We start from the raw sequence: 20,160 nt of genomic DNA on the forward strand, positions 1-20,160 counted from the left end.
AATTTATTAATTTTTAGTCTCTATTTGTATTTATTTTGGAAGACTATAAGTACCCAGTTTTTGTAAACAATTTTTAAAATAAGGACTATTCTTATAAATTATGATATTATGGAGGACTAAAATTACCATTAAAATTTAACAAGGTCTAAACTTCAAAACTCATAATTTTTTAGAGACTAAAAATATATTTAATCCTTAATAATATTTGTTGATTAAAAAAAATCAAAAGAAAGCAATTAACCGTTTCCATGCATGCTTAAAACAATGTTTAATACATGTGACATTTTTTGTTCAAATATAAAACATTTTTGCTTGTAAAATTTAATGAAAATAATTTTTTATTGGTAAATTTGAAACGAAGGATTTAGTGGTTTTACTCTAGTCATTCAATTCGATGTGTATATATGAGCTTTTGCTATCATTACAAGGAGAAATACTTGGTTAGGCACAGGACCAAATATTACATGTTAGGCACACACACATAAAATTGAAAAAATTAAAAAGAAAAGGAGTGAAGTGATGTTAATTGATGTGACTGTTTTATTTATCTTTAATTTTTTTTTATGGAGAATGTTAACCAGTGCCCTAAAGGCAATGATTAATCAACCAAAATAAGTAAGTTTTTAATAAAAAAGTGGTGTAATTATTACTTGGTCAATTGTAACAACTTACATTTCCAAGACAAAATTTCTACTTATGAACTTCTTAACCATTGCCTTTAGGACACTGGTTAACAATACCCTTTTTTTATTTATGTGTGTGCGCCTAAATTTTGTGCCTAATTGCTTGTGTCTATGCAAGACTATCTCTCATTACAAGACAGTAAGTTTGACCTTCCAATAGAGTATCTAGTGAAAAAGGCTCTATAGCCTTTATGCTTTGAAAATGATATGAATAGGAGAGCTTGTGCATAACCAATGGCTAATGAGTCCTTAGCTAGGTCTCCCACTGGCAGTGTGTCCTTAAACATGTACCAAGAAAAGGCAAAGCATTTTTAATTTGCTTATCAAGATTACGAAACGAGATTGTATTCAAATTTTTCCCTTAAAATAAAATAAAACTGTATACCACTTTTTTTTGGCAGTTGTCCCAACCAACTTTTTGAGACACGAGTCCGGAGTAGTAGCAATTTCTGGGGAGTTTGAACTCCTTCTTTCAATATTGCTGTCTAATGTTATGTACTCCTCCTTGTTTTTTTTTTGGACAAGAGTTATGTTCTCTTATACAATCGTTGGCTAATCATCCACAATTATCTCTAATTATTTCTAAATAATATACGCATTAATACATATGATATTATAATATTCTATTACACCTTATAGTAGAAACTGATGGTTGACAGATTGTTTAAATATCTCAAACTCATCAAAGAGTTGTAACATAAATCCCTTTGTGGATATGTCAGCAACTTGATAAGAGAGTGAGCGTGTATCACATGTAGTTGACCAAGAGCAACTTTTTCACACATGAACATCTAGCCCGATATGTGTCTTTATAAGAGACGAGTTTGTCGAGGTAGGAGGGATACATATGGAGGCCGAACTCAATGTTACTTACCATGAATGTAACGAAATATCTGTTTCAATGCAAACATGTGTTGTGTGTTTTGGGTCATGCATAAACAAACACATTTGTTGAACTACATAAGAGATATCTGGTATCGTAAATGTCAAGAATCGTAATGCTTCGGCAAGGCTATTGTATTTGTTAGGTAATAATTTGGGTTTCCTGAAGAACCACTAATTGCCTTTGTACACGTCAACTGGTGTAGGTGATGCCTTGCAAGTGGACATACGTGCTTGTTAAATAATTATTTCTTCTACAATTTTGAGGAAGAAAAATACCTCCTAAATGTCTTGTAAATTGTAACAAATATACCCAAAAAATAACTTATAGAACTTAGATCTTTCATGAAAAATTCGAGATGAGCTTAGACATAATATTATAAGGTGAATTGAGAGAACCTAATTCTTTTGACATAATATAAGCCAGTGGTATTTTTCCTAGGTGAAACAAACACCTCTAAAATAGATCCCTTAGTGTTTACAACAAAACTGATAATGAGTTTGGTGTGAATTTGAACTAACTCAATAGAGTATGAATATGATTATGATGAATAAACATGATTAGTTGGGTTTGTTATATAGTTTAAAATTCTTAAACATCTATACTCTATTTTATTTTAATCAAAATTAAATTTTCATAAAAAATGCAATTCGTAATTACAAGCGTTAGCACAGAAAGAAAAAAAAAAGAAAAAAAAGGAATTTCGACTAGTATATTATAAGGTGAATTGGTCGTGGATTGTTTTTGTTTATTTTGGTTAACTATTATGATACAGAAGAAAACTACTTAGAAATGGTCTTCACTATATACATTTAACATGACAAAAGGGATACGATCCCTCTCTCTAAACCAGCTTAGAAATTAACAACAAGTAGGTGATTTAGTGATTAGACTTGTTTATAATAAGCCAGTGGTGTACTTCATAGACGTGGAAAATTCTCAAAATAATGCCAAAACATACACCAGACTGCTACCTATTTTGAGTTTTTAACATATAACTTTTTTAGGGTCATGCTAGTGCTCTTAAAAGTTAAGGATTCTAATATATAATTTCTACTATCTTTGGTATTTGAACATGAGAAATGATAGTTGAACATCCATTTTTTCAACAACTTTTGTGACAATTCTCTCTCATACTCTCATTGTACTTTTATTCTCTCTCTTCCTTTTTCTCTCACTATTGTTATTGTCCAATAGAAAGAGAGGAAAAATATTGTCACCAAAAGTTGTTGGAAATTGGTTGTCAAAATATCATTCCTCTTTCTTTTAAAAAAAAAAAATATCATTCCTCTTTGAACATATGCTCTAAGAACACATGCTAGTATTTACCTTTTTTTTTTTAGGAAAATGTTAACTAGTGCCCCGGGGCACTGGTTAAGGAAACCAAATATAGTATAAGGACATTGGAACTTGTGTAGTCAAAGTTAAAAAAGTGTAAAGAATTATGTTTTCAATGCAAATATTTCCTTTTTTATTTCCTTAACTAGTGCCCCCGGGGCACTAGTTAACAAGACCCTTTTTTTAGGCAAATGTTAACTTGTGCCCTCACGGGCACATGTTAAGAAACTCCTTATAGAAATATACTTGTCAAAAGTCGTGCATTTGACTTCTTAAAAGTTAAAATATTATGATTACCAATGCAAAGTTGCTTTTTTTGGGTTCCTTAACATGTGCCCTTAGGACACAAGTTAACATGACCCTTTTTTTTATAGTGCGAAATTACAATCAAATTTTAATACAAAATGACCTATCATGTTGTCTCATCTTTTAGGCACGCCACCATATGAAAGATCAGCCACCATCATGAATACAAAATGAATCATAGAGACATCAGACATGAGATGAATGATCAAACCACTGACTTTTCAAGTTCTTAGCTTTACTTTTGTGTTTTCATTTTACCACTTTTATCAGTAAGCATTGTGATATTATTGATACTGAAAGAATTATGCTGATGTTATTTATACTAATGTATAGACATGTCCACAAGGAATCTATTTTCAATAGATTTAACATTAAAATATTACAATGTAAAATCCAGTCAAATTTTGTACAAGACCGCAGTAACTATAGCAGAAAAAGTGCAGCAACAGCCCCAAGCACAAGATTGCAGCAGCCAAATTCTACACCAGAAGCAAAAGCAGCCGCCGATTAAGATGCCGAAGCTTCTGTTAACATTATGATAAGAAAGTAACGCAGTAACCCGATGAAAAAAGCCGAAACAGACAGCAAAAGAGACAGGATCACAGCTGATCTGAACAGAGGCTAAAACATCCAAAAGCACAACAAAGCGAGGCACATCAAAGCAAGCAACCAAAATAAACTCCTTATTCAAACAGAAGCATACTCCAATGAACAGATGTTTTTTTAGTTCTCAGATCAGATGTAAAATAAATAACATATAAGGAACTAAAACCAACTACAAACCTGCTACATCTTTTTCTTCAATCAGCTGTTGAATTTCATTTATAAGTGAACAATACTGGTAATAGTGGAGAATCTGAAACTGAAAAGGCAACAAAATATAGACATAATGATGACTTTATATTTTTTTTAACACATTAAGAAAACTTGGGTAATTATAATTCTTAACCTGTAGTCTTAGATGAATAATTCTACTCTGTTTATAGCTTCTAGTTCTGTTTCAGCATTTTTTTTTTTTTTGAATCGGCAAATATTATTACGCTAGATTAGCACAAGATGCACCAAATCCGCAAAAGGAGGAAAAAGAGTACACAAAGGCCCTATAACAAGCAGCCCCCCAACACCAATAAACTCAACAAAAAACCTCCTAAAAATCCTACTGCCAAACCCAAAGAAGGCAAGCAAAAACAACAACAAAATAGCAGAGGAACAGCTGCACCAAAAAAATGGCACAGAAAACTGGCTCCCAACCAACGCGCCTACCTCCTAAAACCAGCAGCTCACCCCCAAACCAGCAGGTACCTACTGTTTCAGCATGTCTACTATGGTATAACATAAGCATGGGTATTGATAAATTAAGTGTCTGATATCATGTAATTAAAATGATCAATAGAAAATAAGCTGCAATAACAGTGAAATATAGAAGACACAAGATTTAATGTTGTGGTTGAAGGAGATGAAATTTATAGAAATGGTTTATTCTTTCAAAAGTTCATAAGTTTGTTAACTTATTTTATTTCTTCTCTTCTTGCGTAAGGAATTCAAATGACATAGTAAGGGTTCAATTCAGTCAAATAAATGATACATTTGCATGAGGTTATCACATAGTAACTTAAGTTCATTACACTGCACAATGATTTAGTGTTCATGCATTCTAATTGATAATTGAAACACATGCCAACTATACAAGCCACAAATTGACACACACACACAAGATCCTCTGGACTCAAATGCCCTTCAATCTTCATAAACCAAAGCAATTAAAATTTCAAACCAGTAACAGAACAAGTACCCAACAGATAGATTAGAGAATAACAAAAGAGAGGTATTTTGAAATACCTCATATATGTTTGAAGTTGGTGCCTAAAGAGCAGTTTCCTTCATGTTTCTTTTCTTTCACTTTCTTCTCTTCACCCATGCCCAAGTCTCGAACCGAGTTCCTCAAGGCTGAAGAGTTACCCTTACAACCAAGTGACCTCTCGGGAGACAGGCAACATGAAGCCTAAGACAATTGTATTTAACCACTGCAGCCTTGGACTTTTTCCTACTCTTGTACTGTCTGTCTTATATTGGACTGTTATGTTACTTAATATGTTATGGGCTGGGATTAAAAAATCCATACTGCTTTTTCTTTCTAGCTCTAGATGGAAACTAATCTCAACTCCTATACTTTTTGTGAATTTTTTCCCACGTGTCAAGGAAAACCAATTTGCATCAATGAAAGAAAAAAAAAAAAAGGAAGAAAGAGTAACAAAATAGTTTGAAGAAAAAAAAGTTGTTTAAAATTGTCTATATATGAGAAAAATAGGGGTGGGAATTGGTTAGATTAGACTTTGATAGGTCTGAGCCTGATGTACGAATTTTTTTGCAAGCTTGAGTCTGACTTATGACCTTTCATAGGTCTACTTTTTTGGCCTGGTCTGACCTATTTAAAAGTTAGTCTGGCCTGAAAGCTTATTCACAGGTCTACTTCAAATTAAAGTCATTTAATAGTGTATTTTATCTAATTTTAGATATGCCAAATTGGCCTTGAAGCCTATTTCCCTGTAAGGCTTTAAAACCTATTTCACTATAAAGCCTTAAAGCCTATTTAAAAAGTCCATTATTTGAGTTTTTTTTCTTGATTTTTATGTTTAATATAAATAAAAAAATAAGTTTTAATAATAATATGCATAAATAGGCCGCCTATCAGGCTTATTCACAGGTCTACTTCTTGATTTTTATGTTTAATATGCATAAATGGAATGGTCTGATGGGTTTCTCAATGTTTTCCCAAATCTTCTTGTTCCATCTCTTCCATATCATCCACACAAGCATAGCAAAGTACCAACACTTTTGTTCACTCAAAGAAATCAACAGCTTACAAAAGATAGATCTGAACAAGGCACCAGGCCGCGGCATTCTTGTTATTGCATTCCACAAACCAACTTCACGCCAAGCTTTCACCGCGTGTGTGCACTCCAAAAACCAAGTGTCTTTCATCCTCATCTCCTACACAATATGGGGCATACACTTGGGTAATCCACATTCTTTTGAAAAGATACATTCACGTAGAAATATTTGCGTTTTTCACCCATCTCTACTTAACAGTCGTCTATTGGATGAATGCAGAACATTCTTCTCATAATCTTTTCAAAAAGCCTAATTATTGTTCCATTCTAACATAATCTTTGTAACCTAACACATCAAAGCAAGCAACAAAAATAAACTCCTTATCAAAACAGAAACATACTCCGATGAGCAGATCTTTTTTTTAAGTTCTCAGGTGTAAAATAAATAACATATAGGGACTTAAACCAACTACAGACCTCAGAACATGACATCTCATCAAGGGATGCTGCATCTTTTTCTTCAACCAGCTGCTGGACTTTGTTTATAAGTGAACAATAGACCATAATTAGTGCTTTACACAATAGACCATAATTTATATTAAGATCAACTTATAATGATTGATTGTCGTCAATCCACAATTCATTAATTCAATAATTAATCCAACATCCTACACTCAGCCAACTCAACAACAAGCTTGGACTCTGTCTCCTATGTGTTGTAAAAACATGTGGGTGAACCTGAGAAATGTCCAAGGAGCACGCTAAGTCACCCATAATTCACTCGCAAATAAACAAAGTATCATTAATAAAACCTAGAACTCAATCCAATATAGATAGTAGTCATCAAGGAACTGATTTCAATATTCAGAATCCTCATCATGAAATATTTTCCTGTTAACACATTGTTTAGTAAATTATTTGTGTCAATCAATTTAGGGGTATCATTAGAGAGGTAATATACATCTAGTGTTGTCAAATGAAAACAAACTTGAACTAGCAAATTTGTTTGCTGTGCCAGAATTGCTAACCGCTCTAACTTATGGTTGAAATAAAAACCTGGCAGCGGCGCACTCTTGCTTAGTCCCATGCATAATCAAAACTTACAACTTCGTCTATCAAACATCGTTAAATATTTAAATCGCATTTGCTGTTATTCAAAAACCAATGCAGTGTTCACATTAAAATCGCTAAAACGTTTTGAATTACAGTCATGAACATTGAGTATATCCTTAAAAATCGTTGTTCTACTATTTATGAAAAACAATTGTAACTTCCTAAAGCGAAAATATAGAGGAATCAATTTCCATTGACAATTCAATAACTATAAACACTAGTCAGATGGATTAAAACAATTCCAAGTGAGGACTTACCAGGGTCTAGTATATGCAAAACCTTGAGCATATTTTTCCCATCTGCACCTCCAAGCACAAACAGTTTATCACCAACAGTCCCTTGGAGTAGGAGGGTTGGCCCCAAGTTTGATTCACTGCAGTAAACAAGAATGAGCAATTGGGCCCAATAGCCAGAGGCAACAACAGATTCATATGAAAAAACAACATAAAATACAGTCTATAAAGTTAAAACACCATTCAATAATCACATAATTAAGTTACCAAAATTCCCATTCCAACATTCCTAATCCTGACAAAACAGGAAAAGAAAGGCAAGCTCATATAAAGGGTATAAACAAGAATCTCATAACCCCATTGAAAAAATGAAATTGTAAACAGAAGAAGAAAGCAAAACGAGAGGGAGAAGAGTAGCAGGAACAAAAAAGATCAGAGAGTTAACAAAAGAGAGGTATTTTGAAATACCTCATGTTTTTCTTCTTTCCCTCTTCTTCTCTTCTCCGGTGCCGGGTCTCGAACCGAGTTCCTCGAGGTTGATGAGAATAATTTCTCTCAACCAAGTGACTTCTCGGGAGACAGGCGATATGTAACGCAAGACAATTGTACTTAACTGCTACAGCCTTGTTGTGTTGGTTGTTATGGACTGGGATTAAAAGGTCCACATTGATTTTTTCTTTACAAAATAAAATATTGATGTTAATAATACTAGTAATATTTTTTTCCTTCAAAAAAAATACTGGTAATGTTTTAATAATTTTATTTATAAATGTATTGTTATATTTTGTTTAGTTTTAAAATAAAAGAAGTGTTATGCACACTCTCTCTAACATTCACTATTTTATTAGATGAAACTTGTATGTGTTCCATACTTTAAAAATTTCACATAAAGCGTGAAACACACATAATGTTTCATCCAATAAGAGGGTAAATGTAACAGTTAGCGTTAGAAATAGAGTGTTCTTAGCATCATTCTTAATATAATATTTATTAACTCAAGAATTTGGTTTAGTGGAAAAAAAGACAGACATTGAATTTAGAGGTCCTAAGTTTGAGCTCCTCTATTGTTTGAGGTAAATGTAAATATTTTTGTAAGTATTCTTTTAATCTAGGCTTAATTCGATATTTGGTCCCCTAACTAAATTGTTGTTTTCATTTTGGCCCCATAAGTTCTAAAATCAACGTTTTGGTCCCTTTGCTTTTGCTCCGTTAGTCAAAAAGGTCCTGACGGTTAACTTTAACCTCAAATGCATATAGTGGATCACATTGTATGTCGTCCATTGTAGACCTTATTAATTAATTGTTTGATATTTTATTTTAAAAGGAAGCCGTGGAATAATGCAGGTTTATTATATCTTATTGTGCATCACCAACATCTCAATGTTTTCCCAAATCTTCTTGTTCCATCTCTTCCATATCATCCACACAAGCATAGCAAAGTACTAACACTTTTGTTCACTCAAAGAAATCAACAGCTTACAAAAGATAGATCTGAACAAGGCACCGGGCCGCGGCATTCTTGTTATTGCATTCCACAAACCAACTTCACGCCAAGCTTTCACCGCGTGTGTGCACTCCAAAAACCAAGTGTCTTTCATCCTCATCTCCTACACAATATGGGGCATACACTTGGGTAATCCACATTCTTTTTGAAAAGATACATTCACGTAGAAATATTTGCGTTTTTCACCCATCTCTACTTAACAGTCGTCTCTTGGATGAATGCAGAACATTCTTCTCATAATCTTTTTAAAATGCCTTATTATTGTTCCATTCTAACCTAATCTCCCATAAGTTCTCATCTTTATCTTTATCATTAGGCGTTTTATTTATCTCAAGATGCAGATTACTACCGCTACGTCTTTTTATTCCCCTTCCTATTAAAGAACCGCTCCACTGCAGAACACCAACACAATGAATTGGGGAATGCTGATTTATGGTAACAACAGACTGCCGTATTAATAAAAAAACCAAGCAAGTGTACCATATGAACAGGTCAAATAGTTACTGTATGTCGTGTGTCCAATTTAATCATGAAAATAGCAGGCAAAGAAATACAAGACATGAACAACTGACCTTCAACTCCATCAATCATATCCGGAAATTTATCATCGATTACAGGCCTATCAATATTGAAAGTACATTTGAAAAAGAAATCTGCTCTCTTTAACTCTGTTGCAGATGGTTTGGCAATTCTCTTATCGTCTGATGTGCAAACAATACTACATTTTCCAATAATTGATTCCTGAAAACAAAATTTGAATGAATGAAAATAGTACTTTCGTGCGCAATGACAAATTCACTTCTCAACTATATTAAATTTACACACTACGAAACTACCATTCAGAAGAAGAAGAAGCATTAGCTATTCTGTAGATGAAATTAGAAATTATTTGTTCATTCAAAAGTTTCATAAGCTTGTTAACTTATTTTATTTCTCTTGCTGCGTAAGTAATTCAAATGAAATAGTAAGGGTTCAATCAAATAAACGACACATTTCCGTGAGGTTATCACATAGTAACTCAAAATTAATACACTGCACAAATCTATAGCTAACAATAGTTTTAGACTCCATTATAAAGCTAAAACAGGAGGTTATCAATATTAAATATGTTGTTATATCCCCCCCCCCCACACACACACACACGCACACAAAGTGCTTTAGTATTCACGCCTTCGAATTGAAACACATCGCAACTATACCAGCAAAAATTGACACACCGATCCTCTAAGTTCAAACACACTTCAAGTTTGAGGCTAGATTATCCACACTTACATATATGTTCCAACAATAAATAATCTCGAAATAAAACATAAATTTTATAGTGTTGTCAAATCGCGGTTATAGCTGTGCAATAGCATAGCAGAATTTGACCTAACCATTATCGTTCTACAATACACTATCTAGTACAAATTTTTTGTTTAACAGCAACACTATAGCACTATACCACAGCGAAATTGGAATAAACAGCTATTTGTTGTGATCCACAATAGACAACACTATACACCATTGGTTACATCACAGCACTAATTTTCAGAACAAACGATAAATTTCAATTTTACTCGCCCAATAGCCTAGGCTATAACACAACCATTAATCAGTGAACCAAACCCAGCAGGATTGCCTTTTCATAAAGTATAAGGGACAGAACAAGTACAATATAAACAGAGGAGAACTAGTAATGCAGCAAACTACAGGTGTCTACTGTTAAAGAACTTAAGAAATTAAAATAATGTCTTCATGGCCCAAAACCTGCTACTCCCTCCGTCCCAGTTTAAGTGACCTACTTTGGTTTTTCACACAGATTAAGAAAAGTGTATAAATGAAAGAGAGAGAAAATATTTGTACCAAATTACCCTTATAAAAGCAATGATTTGTTTCTCTTGTTTCAATAACCTCAACGAGACAAAACCTGCTGTTGCATTTAATTGAAGTCCAATTGCCTAGATAAATATACCATCATTAATGCTATGCATGTGTACAATACGTATTGTCTTGGGCCATTTTTCCCTTAGCCAAATTTGTTATTGCGCCATTTAGCCAAATTTTCATTTTCAAAATAATTTTCCCACCAATTTAATTCTATAAAACCATGAGTTGTAATGGTAACAATACATATCCTATATGCAAAACAAATTCAAAAAAATGTCTCCAAGAGAAATAGATTTAAATGAAAATATTGGCTCTAGTGAAAGCAACCAAGAAAGACAACAATATTACATACCAGATCTGAATGTTAGTATTGAAGAATTAGGTGTTGGTTTTAATCAAAGTCCATCAAAAAATTCTTTACCTTTTGACTTAAACGATGAGCCATTCATTGAAGATGATACACAGATAGAAGAAATATTGCAACAATCAAATTCAAACACCAGTAAGTATATATATATATAGATGAATTCTTGTATTTATGTATGTGTTTGTTATATATAGACACACTTACCGTTTATTTATTATACTCCAGTTGCACCATATTGTAACATATTTTTATTTTTTTAATGTGTAAAATTCAGCTGATTCATTTCCACAAAATTCATCACATTCAATTCCTTGTGACTTCAACAATGAGGTAGATGAGATATCGTCTGCATCAAATTCACGTTTGGGTATGTACAAATAAAATTCCTGTAAATGTACACTCAACATTTTTATTTTTATTTTTAATAGCTGCACCGTAACAAATTTTTTATTATATATTTTATCACTACTAGTAATGTTTATATATAATTCAGATAATTCATTTACACAAAATTCCTCATCACATTCAATTACTTGTGATTTCTACGATGAGCAAGAAGAGATATTGCCTGCATCAGATTCACATTTGGGTATGTATAAATATATAATTAATTACTAGTAGCATGATTAATTATATAATTTATATGATTAATTAATTTATATGGTATTCATAATTTATATGGTATTCAAAATCATCTTCAACACTATCAATGACTAGTTTAGTAGACATGGTTCTGTAATTAGTTTTTCCTTTTTTTTACAAGTACTCCATAAGCAGGAAATGAGTTACCTTTATTTATTCTATTTTAAACGTCTCTTCATATTTTACAGGTGAAACTTACTCATGTACAGTACTAGTACCTTGTTGTAGTTTCATGTGCCTTTACATTAAATGCTTTACGGCTCCTGTTGGGTGCCCCTAGGAAAAGTTTGCATGGGGAGCAACAAATCTAAATTTTTCTTTCCATGTAATGATTGAGTTAAAAGCATTTATAAGGGTTAAAATTGGAAAAATAGTGTTGAAAAGTAAAATGGGTCAGTTATTTTGGGACACTTTTTTTTAGGAAATGGGTCACTTAAACCGGGACGGAGGGAGTATGTGATATGGATTAATTTTGTTTACAGCTTCTATTTTGGTGTGTACCATTTTACCAGTGATGTCAATTGCCAAACAAATATCTGTTGCAATTATTTCATTGTTTCAAATTATTACCAACATTAAAAGCAAATAAAAATAAATCTGTATTTTGGAAACATAACAAGAAACCCAATCTAATGAAGAAGAGAATTAGTGGTAGGAATCAAAAAGGAATAAAAAGAGAGGTATTTTGAAATACCTCATATTATTATATCTTCTTTCTCTCTCTCTCGCCAAGTCTCGAACCGAGTTCCTCCAGATTGCAGGGGAAACCTTGCAACCAAGTGACTTCTCAGGAGACAGGCGATAACAAATCCTACACAATTGTATTTAACTATTTGGACTGTAATTGTGATGGTGATGGGATATGCTCTGGCTCACACAGTACTCGACTTGCATTTTATTTATGGCTAAAATATGACATTGGTCCATGCAAATATGCCCTGTTTTGGTTTTAGTCCCTGCAAATTTTTTTTATAGTTTTTGGTCCCTGCAAATATGCTCAGTTTTGGTTTTAGTCCCTGCAATTTTTTTTTATAGTTTTTGGTCCCTGCAGATATGCCCAGTTTTGGTTTTAGTCCCTGCAAAATTGTTTTTTTTTTTGAAATGGTCCCTGTCCCCACGTGGATGCCAGGGACCATTTCCAAAAAAAAAAAAATTTGCAGGGACCATTTCCAAAAAAAAAACAATTTTGCAAGGACCAAAAACTATAAAAAAAATTGCAGGGACTAAAACCAAAACTGGGCATATTTGCAGGGACCAAAACCTATAAAAAAAATTTGCAGGGACTAAAACCAAAACTAGGCATATTTGCAGGGACCAATGCCATATTTTAGCCTTTATTTATTTACAGAATAAATTGACTTGAATGGTATTTACTCCATCCATTTTAAAATGAGTGTCGTTTTAGGTATTTACATACTGTACATTTAAGAAATGCAATGATTAAAAGAAAGAGAATGGTTATTTTACCAAATTATCCTTATTAACTATTGATTAGTTTTAAAAGTAATACTTTGGAAGTAGCATGCAAAGTATTAATTAGATGGTACAAATGAAAAGGAAAAGTTATTATTGCATTGAAAACTGAAAGTGACATTCATTTTGAAACAAATTTTTCTGGCTAAAGCGACACTCATTTTGAAACGGAATGAGTAATTGTTAGCTTATATTATAATACTACTACTGATTAGAGGATATTTTGATTTTTTTTTTTTTTAAAAAGTGTTTCATTTTTTAATAAATTTTTTTAAACAAAAATTCAAATAAAAAATTGGTTCAAACTTCAAACAACTTCTCATAAAAAGTTATTTTTAAGTATTTCATCATTTTCCCCTAAAAAAAAAGTATTCCATCATTTTACTATGATTATTTTGGATAAAATTTTAAAAAAATGCTTAAAATGATAAGCTATATTGAATAATTTGTCATAAAAACCATTTTTAAAAAATATCTTTTGAACCTGGACCTTTGCATATATTATACACTGTCCCTATAAACTGAGTTAAGATTACGAGGACATTATGCTAAATCTCTAACGATGAATATCCAAATCTTTTTTTTTTTTGAAGAATGAATATCCAAATTTATGAATATCAAAATTACTCTTTTGATTTATGAAAATTGAGTTCGAAATAGCTCATTCTGTTTTTTAAGTTATCATAAAAATCACTTCTAAAAATAAAAAGGAATTTTTTTTTAATTTGTAGCTAACTTACTCTTTATTGAAGTTGAGACAACGATAGGAGTTTAATGTAGGCTTAATAGCAGTTTTAACCCCCTAATTTTCCCAAAGTTGCGATTTTGGCCCTTCTAAGAAGAAAAAAAAACTACAAAACCGCCCCCTAAGTTTTGCACCTGTGGCAGTTTTGGCCCCCAAGGCCAATTTTGACTCGGTCTACGCTGACGTGGCACCCTAAGTGAGGTGGTACGTGTTATTTTTTTATTTTATTTTTGCCTTGGGGGGCCAAAACTGCTACAGTTGCAAAATTTAGGGGGCGGTTTTGTAATTTTCTCTTAGGGGACCAAAATCGCAACTTCGTGAAAGTTAGGGGGCGAAAACTCCTATTAAGCCTTTAATCTATCAATGAAAAGATGGATCATATATCCAAAAGTTTAAAGTTCAAGCTCTACTAAATATTATTGGAGGGATTTGAATATAAATTTTTTATAAGTGTTATCAGAGTTCCAAAATCTTTTATATTTTAGATCGAGACCCTATCAAACCACCCTAAGACTTTTCCCCAAAAAAGAAATAGAAACTAGGACAAAAGGAAAAAAAAAATAGTGATAATACTTTAAAACATACTTTAAAATCCCCTTCAAAAAAATACTTTAAAACATCAATAACACCTTTATGCTATGGTGTAAATAAGTGGCTGATATCGTGTAATTAAAAACCTAAAGAAAATAAGTTGTTATAATAGTGAAATATAAAAGAGGCTGCTTGTTGGTGTTCTCGGTCGTGGTTGCTGGAGATGAAATGAATAGAAATTATTTATTCATTCAAAAGTTCATAAGCTTGTGAAATATAGTACCTTTTCTAAGTAATTCAAAGGAAATATAGTAGTACGAATAGAGGAATTCTATGGAATCCCCTTCCATTTTCAAAATTTATTGTTTGGACAAGAAATTCAATTCATTTATTAAATTTTCTTTCTCATTATTTATTTTATTTTTAAAATTAATTCATTTGAATAAAATATAAATAATGTCGATAAATGTTACACTACTCAACCTTAAATGGTCATACAAAATATAAACTATATACATAAATCGATGAAGTGAAATAATACTCGTGATATAGAAGACTCAAGAAAATCTTTCTTCTCACTCAATGGAAGAGCTTTATCAATATCAATAGTCATCTTCATTTCATTTAACACTTATTGCACCACTTCTTGAGCATTTTGTTCCATTATTTGTTTAGTAACATGTACAAAGTTTTTCAATCACTCACCCTCTTCCCTCATAGAGTTTGATTATCGTTCTTTGTCTCTACTCTACCCATAATAGCACGAGTAATTGTACTTTTTTCTTTGTTGCAAAACATGGTTCCTCTAAATCAATATGCACACTGAAACCTTCTTCCTTTACATTTACTTCTTTGCTCGTGACATTGTCCGCACTCATTGCATGTTCTGCTCCAATTTCATTGACTTCAAAACAAAAGAAAACAGCAATAATGAACAGAATGTCATTAGAATCAACAAAGTTAAAGAAAATTAGAAGACTGGAAGCTAGTACAAAAGACAACACAATGCCTAAAAAGTAAACAAGCAGCAAGGACACATGAGCAAAACCCGCATTTCTAACTTAATGGTACTTGGCAGCCTTGCTCTGCAAATACTTGGACAAAGCATCAATAACAGACCCAAAATCAGCCTTGACCTGCAGTAGAGGATAGGCAAATTGGGCAAGTCAAGTACTTGATAACCTTTGAATGGTAATTCATTTTGGACAGAGTAAACTTCAAGGCATGAGCAGTGCTCACCATCACTGTCCTATCAGTATGATTTAAGTTAATAACCATGGTATTTCTCAGCAAGTTAGCACACGCCACTTTAAGTCCAACTCAGTAAGATAGCATACATCATTCTAAAACCATCGACCCTTTTTAGAAACATCACCAGTAGTTGTGCCTGCCAAAACACAGCATCAATCAAAATAGCCAAGAGCCTAATTGTGTTGGTTAATCCGAAGAGAGCCTATTCATATCTTCTATTACAATCTAACTACCCATGAGAAAAGAAATTATGTCACATGAAAATTAAATCAGTCAAATTGCAAAAAGTTGCTTTTGAAGTATGAAGAACAAGACAATTGAGACTCCATAGAAGAGAGCCTACAAGTGAGGTTCCTCTTCTACATATGCAGCTCCTTATTCAACCTTCTCAACTCAACAACTTCAAGCACAAGATTCTGCATCAAACAATCCTTATTTTCCCCCTTCACCGCTTCCTCTTATCTTTCCAATCCACAGCTCCTACTCAATGCAGCCAATTGCTAAGAGAGGCTGGTTTTCTCTTCTAACAAAGCAACTTTCTTCACAAGCTCATCAACCTCATTCTTCCTATGTTGGATTAATTATTGAATTATGGATTGACGATAATCAATTATTATAAGTTAATCTTAATATAAATTATGGTCTATTGTGTTAAGCACATTATAGGTTAATCTTAATATAAATTATGGTCTATTGTGTTAAGCACTAATTAGTTGATGAATATGTGTGATTGGGCTATTGTTTCTAAATGGGCCGTGATAGGTTGGGCCGTTTAGCTAAGCCCAATGAGAGGTGTAATGTCCAATTTTTAAAGTTTTAATTATCGAACGTTAGCGGAAAATATCAAAAATGATTTTGGAAAAAAAATAGGCAAAAATTAAATATAAAAAAAATAAAATTCCACCCCATTAGCATAGTAACTATATCTTGGTATAAAGGTTATCTTAGAAGTATCCTCACTCTCTACCTCAATATTATACTTTCATCTAATCAATTATAAATAAGAATAGATAAATTAATCTAAACTTCTTATACCATTCACTTAACACAATTCACTTCTAGTTCAATGACATAACGTGTCAATCCTTCAATTCCATATGCAACTAAGACAATAACTATATCATAGGTGTGATTTACCTTGTCAATTTCATCAAATCATTTCAGCAATGTTATTTATATATATAACTCAAGTCATGATTTTGTAGACTCAACAATGTTACGGTAAAATTCTTCAACAAAGCTGGTGTGTTAGCATAGCTATCAAGACATAGTACATGCTAAAATTGTGCAATTCAATATGAAGAAATTAATGGATGTCAACTTTCAAACGCAATTAGTTTCAACTTTCAATCAAAAAGGAGTTTCCTAACTCAAGATATAGAGGTTCTATCGTGACTGATTCAGAGTAACTTGCAAAACATAACAATCCATTTCATAATGTCACGAAATAATGTACAAGTATAATAAAATTTCACAACTTTACAGAATCATAAAACTATAAGTTAGCTTTCAATTCCAATAGGTTTCACTCCAAAAATGAGTTTTATAGCTCAAGTTATAAAATCTTAATTCAACTAGGTCATAGTCATTTTGAAAGTAAATTGAAAGTCAGATTTAATTTTGGCTTAGTTCCACTACTTCAATTTACAGTATAAGACTTGTTAACATCAATTAAGCTTAAATAAAATGACATACAAAATCAACCATCATCTTACTAATCATCACTAAACATAACTAAAAATCAAATCGATACAATCAAACTTAAGCACTCATACATGCAACATGAATAATGTTGAAAGGTGATGATGAGGGGGTAGAGTACAATCTAGAGTTGAGAGAGATGAGGGGAAAATGTAAAAAAAAAATCTGATTTTTCTGTATGTCATACAGCTATATATAGGTGAGTGGGAAAATTCACTTCTTTTCCCTCATAAATTTTGGTGATTTCTCTTGTCTTTTTTTTTTTCTCTCTCTAAGTTTTAGCCTAATGTGCTTGGGCTAAATTTACTCTCTTGGTCCACTGTCTAATTTATCCTCTAATTACTTAGTAGGATTGACAATGATATTGGTACAAATTATTTAACTAAGGAATTTTGTGGGATGTTACAATTACAAGAGGTTCCTGCCCTCAGCCATTTAGTTATTTAAACATCATCCCATTAGACGGTTAAACATTCTGAACGGTATGGTGAAAGGCTAGAAAACCTAAATGGCGATGAGGGTAGTCATACATACCTCTGATACTTGTTGGCGGTTGTCCTCCATGAACCTAAACCTATAGGTACACAAATTTGTTTGCTACATGCCAGAATTGCTAACCACTCTAATTGTAACTTCCTAATGCGAGAATAAAGAGGAATCAATTTCCATTATCAGATGGATTAAAACAACGTGTTAGTCAGATAGACCAACACAATTCCAAGAGAAGACTTGCCTCTGTTGAGTGTATACAAAACCTTGAGCAGATTTTTCCCATCTGCACCTCCGAACACAAACAGTTTATCACCAACAGTCCCTTGGAATAGGAGGGTAGCCTTTAATTGCTGGTTGGCCCCAAGTTTGATTCACTACAAATGAGTCAGCAGCAAACAGGAATGAGTGATTGGGCCCAACAGCCAGAGGCAACAACAGAATATATGCATGCTTAAAATGAAAAAACAACATAAAATACAGTCTATAAAGTTAAAACACCGTTCAATAATCACATGATTAATTTACTAAAATTCCCATTCCAATATTCCTAATCCTAACAAAACAAGAAAAGAAAGGCAAGCTCTTGGGTACTAAAGAAATCGAGGCCCCCAATTGCATCTGTAGCTGCATTTTATGTCCATAAATTTCAATTGTGGTATTGGCACACACCACAAAAGTAGCTAGCAGGAAAGGTAATTTGGTACTAATACCATTGTACAGTAAACAAGAATCCCATAACCCCCGTTAAAAATATTAAATTGTAAACAGAAGAAGAAGCAAACCTAACAACGACAAGGAGAAGAGTAGCAGGAACAAAAAAAAAAAAAAAAAAGACTAGAGAATAAACAAAAGAGAGGTATTTTGAAATACCTCATGTTTTTCTTCTTTCCCTCTTCTTCTCTTCTCTCAGTGCCGGGTCTCGAACCGAGTTCCTCGAGGTTGAAAGAGAATCTCTCAGAACCAAGTGACTTCTCGGGAGACAGGCGATATGTAACGCAAGACAACTGTACTTAACTACTACAGCCTTGTTGTGTTGGTCTGTGTTATGGGCTGGGATTAAAAGGTCCACATTGATAATTATCTCAAAGATAATATTTGCATTATGAAAAATGTTTCTATGATAATGATTGAAATAAGAAAAAATATTGATGTTTTTTTGACAAAACAAAATATTAATGTTAATAATAATAATAATAGTAATAGTTTAATAATTATTTATAAATGTGTTATTGTATTTTGTTTAGTTTTAAAATAAGAGGAGTGTTATGCACGCTCTCTTTTTAACACTCTCTAATATTTACTATTTTATTGAATGAAATTCATGCGTGTTACATTTTGAAAATTTCATATAAAGCGTGAGACACACATAATGTTTCGTCCAATGAGAGGATAAGTGTTACGGTTAGCGTTGAAAAGAGAGTATTCTTAGCATTATTCTTAAAGAAATGTTAAAGAGTGTCATTGATACATTGGTTAAGAAGATACAAATAGAAATATTGCATTGAAAAATGATGAAAATTGATGAATTTGATTTTTTAAAAGTTAAAATATTGTTGAGTTCTATGAAAACCTACCACTTTTGACTTAAGGACACTTGTTAGCATAACCCTTATTCTTAATATAATATTTGTTAACTTCAAGAGTTTGGTTAATGAAAAAAAGCCAACATTGAATCAGGAAGTCCTGAATTCGAGCTCCTCTATTGTTCGAGGTAAATGTAAATATTTTTGTAAGTATTATTTGAGCCTAATGTTCTTCATTGTCTTGAATTGTGACACCGTTCACTCACCCTAAATTTAAAGTTCATCAAAAAGATATTGATTGACAAAAACTTAATACAAATATCAATTTTCTTAATTTTCATGACTTGCTTCGTCTATCCAACAATATAACTCGTTTGATTGAAAAAAATTACGCATCATAAAAAAATAATCTCATTTAATATGTCTTTTTACAATAGTAATGAAGTATTAATTTTAATTTTTCTATTACAATCTAAATATCTATTACTATTTTTTTTTCTAACATTTGTAATTTATTTTTCTCATACTATTGATGAATCATAATTCATAATTATTCCTTTTTGTATAAAATTTGTGTTTATTAACTAGTATTTTGTGTGACAATGCCACTTATATTTGAAATCGATGGAGTAGTCAATATTATTTTACCTCTCAGGTTCAATGTAATAAAATAGA

The 20,160-nt window shown here is 32.2% G+C and overlaps 1 protein-coding gene and 1 long non-coding RNA gene across 2 annotated transcripts; both read right to left on the reverse strand.

The window, feature by feature from the left end:
- Window positions 1-3,471: 3,471 nt before the first annotated feature.
- Window positions 3,472-7,860, reverse strand: LOC146910492 (uncharacterized). Its single transcript, XM_085729441.1, has 6 exons — window positions 7,856-7,860; window positions 7,655-7,682; window positions 7,412-7,610; window positions 6,519-6,577; window positions 3,994-4,072; window positions 3,472-3,689 (listed from the first exon to the last, which is right to left on the reverse strand). The coding sequence occupies exons 1-6, from the start codon at window positions 7,858-7,860 to the stop codon at window positions 3,634-3,636; spliced, it is 426 nt and encodes a 141-aa protein (XP_085585567.1). The 3' UTR covers window positions 3,472-3,633.
- A 7,115-nt stretch (window positions 7,861-14,975) lies between these two features.
- LOC146910493 (uncharacterized) lies at window positions 14,976-18,943 on the reverse strand. Its single transcript, XR_015017893.1, has 5 exons — window positions 18,204-18,943; window positions 18,005-18,106; window positions 15,758-15,905; window positions 15,567-15,654; window positions 14,976-15,422 (listed from the first exon to the last, which is right to left on the reverse strand). It is a non-coding gene; the product is annotated as an uncharacterized LOC146910493 (long non-coding RNA).
- Window positions 18,944-20,160: the final 1,217 nt, after the last annotated feature.

This window comes from Medicago sativa, chromosome 7, assembly GCF_051527215.1.
Source record: "Medicago sativa cultivar Bolivia chromosome 7, Bolivia_mono, whole genome shotgun sequence".
In the NCBI taxonomy this organism is placed as follows: domain Eukaryota; kingdom Viridiplantae; phylum Streptophyta; class Magnoliopsida; order Fabales; family Fabaceae; genus Medicago; species Medicago sativa.